Source organism: Cyprinodon variegatus, unplaced genomic scaffold (assembly GCF_000732505.1).
Source record: "Cyprinodon variegatus isolate N-32 unplaced genomic scaffold, C_variegatus-1.0 Scaffold1258, whole genome shotgun sequence".
NCBI classification, from domain to species: domain Eukaryota; kingdom Metazoa; phylum Chordata; class Actinopteri; order Cyprinodontiformes; family Cyprinodontidae; genus Cyprinodon; species Cyprinodon variegatus.
This window is the reverse complement of record NW_015151711.1, coordinates 36,165-37,710: the sequence shown is the minus strand read 5'-3', so window position 1 is coordinate 37,710 and position 1,546 is coordinate 36,165. Positions and strand designations below refer to the sequence as shown.

At 37.2% G+C, this 1,546-nt stretch overlaps 1 protein-coding gene across 4 annotated transcripts in view; it reads right to left on the bottom strand.

Moving 5' to 3' along the window:
* arhgap44 (Rho GTPase activating protein 44) overlaps positions 1-1,546 on the bottom strand; it is a 42,473-nt gene that overhangs the window by 29,071 nt on the left and 11,856 nt on the right. For all 4 annotated transcript variants that reach the window (XM_015401786.1, XM_015401788.1, XM_015401789.1 and 1 more), the window contains exons 8-9: positions 429-497; positions 255-336 (exon numbers count right to left, since the gene is read on the bottom strand). In XM_015401786.1, the coding sequence (XP_015257272.1) occupies positions 255-336; positions 429-497 (151 nt within the window). The remainder of the gene's footprint in view (positions 1-254; positions 337-428; positions 498-1,546) is intronic.

Genomic DNA, 1,546 nt, shown 5'->3' with positions numbered 1-1,546 from the left:
AAAAAAATTTTTTTGACCATGTCATCAGAGGGGCTCCGTAGAAAATAAACCTTTCCAAGTCACAAATAGAAATGAGTGAAATCAAACACTAAAGGCTAAATCTGTTAATATGCTACCAAAGGAAGACTTTCATGCAGATTATTCTGGTCTCTTGTTGTTTAATCCGTTACTGAATTGAAAATTGAGATGCCAGTGTAACAAAAATGCCACAGAGATGAACAGAGGCAGAATCACAACTGTAAACTCAAACTCACCCTGATGAGCTTTGATCTGTGGCAGCACACTCTGGAGGAGCTCTAATGATTTCCTGTGGTACTCTGCTTGGACTTCTATCAACTGAACAGAAAGACATTGAGAGACCAAAGGGTCAGCAGAGGGTATAGCTGGATTGGACAATAACATCACAGCTGTACATGTGTTGCACTTACTGTCTGGAAGTAGCTTGCATAGTCTATTTCTTTGGCCACAAAACTGTACATGTCTGCTGATAACTGATCCTGGGCGGAAAGAAAGCATTTTGTCAAAACAACAATACGCACCAACCAGTAAACTAGAAGCAATATGCAGAATATTATTGCCTTCATGTAAGATAAAAGCTTTCCTTAGAGAACAGTAAAACATACAACAATAATAACTGGAGTAAATGCAGACATTGAGATGTAAATTATAAATCTCACCTATTAATGTACTAAAAGCTTCCCAAACCAAAATGGATCCATGTAAAAAAAAAAATGAAATTGCATCCTAACCGCCTTTAAACGTTTACAATAACTGGTAAAAATCAAGTTATAGCAGTTTTGGGAAACTTTAGTTTACTTTTGAAATCAGTCACATTTGTGTTTAGACATTAAAAGCCTGTTTAAAAAATAAACCACAATATTTCAACTGGTTTTAAATGCAGACTTTGGTTAGACTACCCAAAATCTTAAAAATTGTTTGGAGCCATTCAGAAATTGTCTTTCTTCTCTGCTCCTGATTGTTGTTCTACTCTGTAAACCAGGTGAGTTTAATTCACCTGGGTTAAAGGGGAGGGCGTTTTTTTACATTTGGCCCTTGATTTTACACTATTACATTATGTTCTACTCACCAATATGAGCTTTGTGATATTCCGTTAGGTTATATCCAAGTAACATCTACCTATCTATGGGCAAACGACTTGAAGGCACAAACTGAACTGTTCATAAATTGTTCTTTATGGTACGCCAGCATTCGTTACATGTAGGCGAATCACTCTCCCCAAGACATCTGCGGTTGTATTCTTTATATTTCTATTATTTTTTAAATAAAGTGAGGTGTGTATGACGTCATCCGTGCGTGCCGGCTACCGTTCATTCATCCTGTCCACTGAACTGCTGCTGGTTTTACTAACATGCCTGGAAGATGTCTAGTGCTACTACCACAGATGATCTCGCCCTCTAAATGGAATTGAACGATTCAGATTAGCTAGAATGAATAGAAGGGGTAGAGTGTAGCCACCTGGTGTAATGTACATTGGTCAAATAAAGTTTTTTTTGAAAAAAAAAAAAAAAAAACTCCAGTCCGGCGC